General features: G+C 44.2%; 1 protein-coding gene across 1 annotated transcript; it reads left to right on the forward strand.

Moving 5' to 3' along the window:
* Positions 1 to 222: 222 nt before the first annotated feature.
* Positions 223 to 2245, forward strand: LOC125216571 (desmethyl-deoxy-podophyllotoxin synthase-like). Its single transcript, XM_048118322.1, has 3 exons — positions 223 to 683; positions 857 to 1298; positions 1530 to 2245. The coding sequence occupies exons 1-3, from the start codon at positions 253 to 255 to the stop codon at positions 2151 to 2153; spliced, it is 1497 nt and encodes a 498-aa protein (XP_047974279.1). The 5' UTR covers positions 223 to 252; the 3' UTR covers positions 2154 to 2245.

A 2245-nucleotide genomic window follows, 5' to 3' on the forward strand; every position in this document is an offset into this window, starting at 1 on the left:
ATTTTCAAATTATATTTGCCGATCAAAGCAGTATGAAGAAAATTCGAGATTTGAATTCCAAAAAATCTGCCTGAACTGGAAATTAGCGCTTGGTAAATTATAAAGAAAAGTAGTGGTATCATTTATTTGACTGATAAACTTGCATACCACAAAATTATTCTCCCATAAATACCACTCCCTCCTCACAACTAAAAAATAACTAAAAACACAAGTTCAATACAATACAATAAATTCATTCTCTTAAAATTCATAATGTTTGAGTTATCAATCATCGTCGCCTCAATTCTTCTCCTTTTAATCCTCTCCATGTTAAAAAAACCGACCCAATCGGAACGCGATCTGAATCGCATTCCCGGGCCAAAGAGGCTCCCGGTGATCGGGAACCTCCATCTCCTCCTAAGCAAATCCATGCCTCATTTCATTTTCCGGCAACTAGCCGCCAAATACGGCCCTCTCCTCCGCCTCCAGCTCGGCGGCGTGCCCTTCCTCATCGTCTCGTCCGTGGAAGCAGCCAAACAGGTCCTTAAAACCCACGACGTGGCCTTCGCGAACCGGCCGACGATGCACGCGGCTACCACCATCACCTACAACTGCTCCAACATTGCCTTCGCCCCCTATGGAGACTACTGGCGTAGCCTGCGCAAGATCTGCACGCTTGAGCTACTCAGCTCAAAGCGCGTCAGGTATTACTGTTATATTATAAATATGTGTGAAGTATAAATACGTGTGGAGTCTGTCATCATTATTAAGAATAAACAAATAAAATAAATTTATCATTTTCTTCTAAAAAAACACCTTCCCGCTCTTTTTTAATAATTTCTCCAATAAGTATTAATTCCCGGTTGACACGTGTCAGGTACTTCCGCCCCATAAGGGAGGAGGAGAATGCGAATCTGGCGGCGTGGATCGCTTCAAAGGAGGGGTTGCCGGTGAATCTGTCGGAGATTGTGGGGCTGTCGGCTTTTGACATCACGAGCAGGGCATCGGTGGGGGAGGAGACGGAGGAGAAGGAGACGATGGCGGCTGCGATCCAGCAAGGGATCGCGCTGGGGTCTGGTCTTAGTGTCGCTGACCTTTATCCCTCGAATAAGCTGCTCCCTCTCATCACCGGGATGGATTTCAAGATTAGGAAGGTGTTCCGGCAGACAGATAGGGTTTTCGAGAGCATCATACGCCGGCATAGGGCGGCCGGTCAGAGCGATGAACGGTCTGAAGATCTGGTTGATGTCCTCCTCAAGTGCCAGCAAGATGATGCCGGAGTGCCCCTCACTAATGATAATATTAAGGCAGTGATATTGGTACGTATTTGACTCGTCCACCAAAATTAGTCTTTAAGTCTTTCTCTTGTCCTATTATCTCGTAGCAATACTTCAATCACTAATTCTCTTTATCACTCTTACTTTACTAGCTTTTACATTAAAATTTATGTGATCTGCAATTGAGACTATTTTTTATGGACAGGTGTAGTACTAAAAAACAATATACTGTTACATTTTTCTAATAATTGGGGTTTTGTTATAAATGATTAGGACATGTTTTTGGCGGGAACGGAAACATCTTCAACTGCGGTGGAGTGGGTGATGTCGGAGATGATAAGAAACCCTAGGACGCTAAAAAAGGCGCAAGAGGAGGTGCGAGATGTTTTCGCAAACAAGGGCTACATAGACGAACAAAACTTCGAGGATCTAAAATACCTCAAATTAGTGGTCAAAGAAACCCTAAGGCTGCACCCACCGGTGCCACTGCTAGTGCCTAGAATAAACAGCGAGAAGTGCGAAATCAACGGCTACCAAATACCGGCTGGAACAAGAGTGATGGTGAATGCATGGGCACTAGGGAGGGATTGTAGCTACTGGGACGAGGCGGAAAAGTTTAACCCGGAGAGATTCGAGGGAAGCAACATTGATTTCAAAGGGAACAATCTTGAGTTCATACCCTTTGGCGCGGGGAGGAGAATGTGCCCTGGCATGTCGTTTGGGCTGGCCAACATAGAGTTCGCGCTTGCTACACTTCTCTATCATTTCGACTGGGAAATGCCGGCCGGTGAAGAGTTGGATATGGAGGAGTCGTTTGGTGCCACTGCTAAACGAAAGAACGATTTGCTTCTCATTCCCACCCTTAAAAGGCCTTTGCGCTCACTCAAATCATGTTAATATATTTTAAGTTTTTTAAATAATTACCTATTGATCTAGGTAAATTTTATGTTACTTTCAATTCAATAAATTTGTTCAACTTTTGTTTCAAA

Source organism: Salvia hispanica, chromosome 3 (assembly GCF_023119035.1).
Source record: "Salvia hispanica cultivar TCC Black 2014 chromosome 3, UniMelb_Shisp_WGS_1.0, whole genome shotgun sequence".
NCBI classification, from domain to species: domain Eukaryota; kingdom Viridiplantae; phylum Streptophyta; class Magnoliopsida; order Lamiales; family Lamiaceae; genus Salvia; species Salvia hispanica.

Coding starts and splice junctions, on each gene's coding strand:
- LOC125216571 (XM_048118322.1), top strand. CDS start 253: ATGTTTGAGTTATCAATCATCGTCGCCTCAATTCTTCTCCTTTTAATC. Junction 684..856: donor CTCAGCTCAAAGCGCGTCAG/GTATTACTGTTA, acceptor GACACGTGTCAG/GTACTTCCGCCCCATAAGGG. Junction 1,299..1,529: donor ATATTAAGGCAGTGATATTG/GTACGTATTTGA, acceptor ATAAATGATTAG/GACATGTTTTTGGCGGGAAC.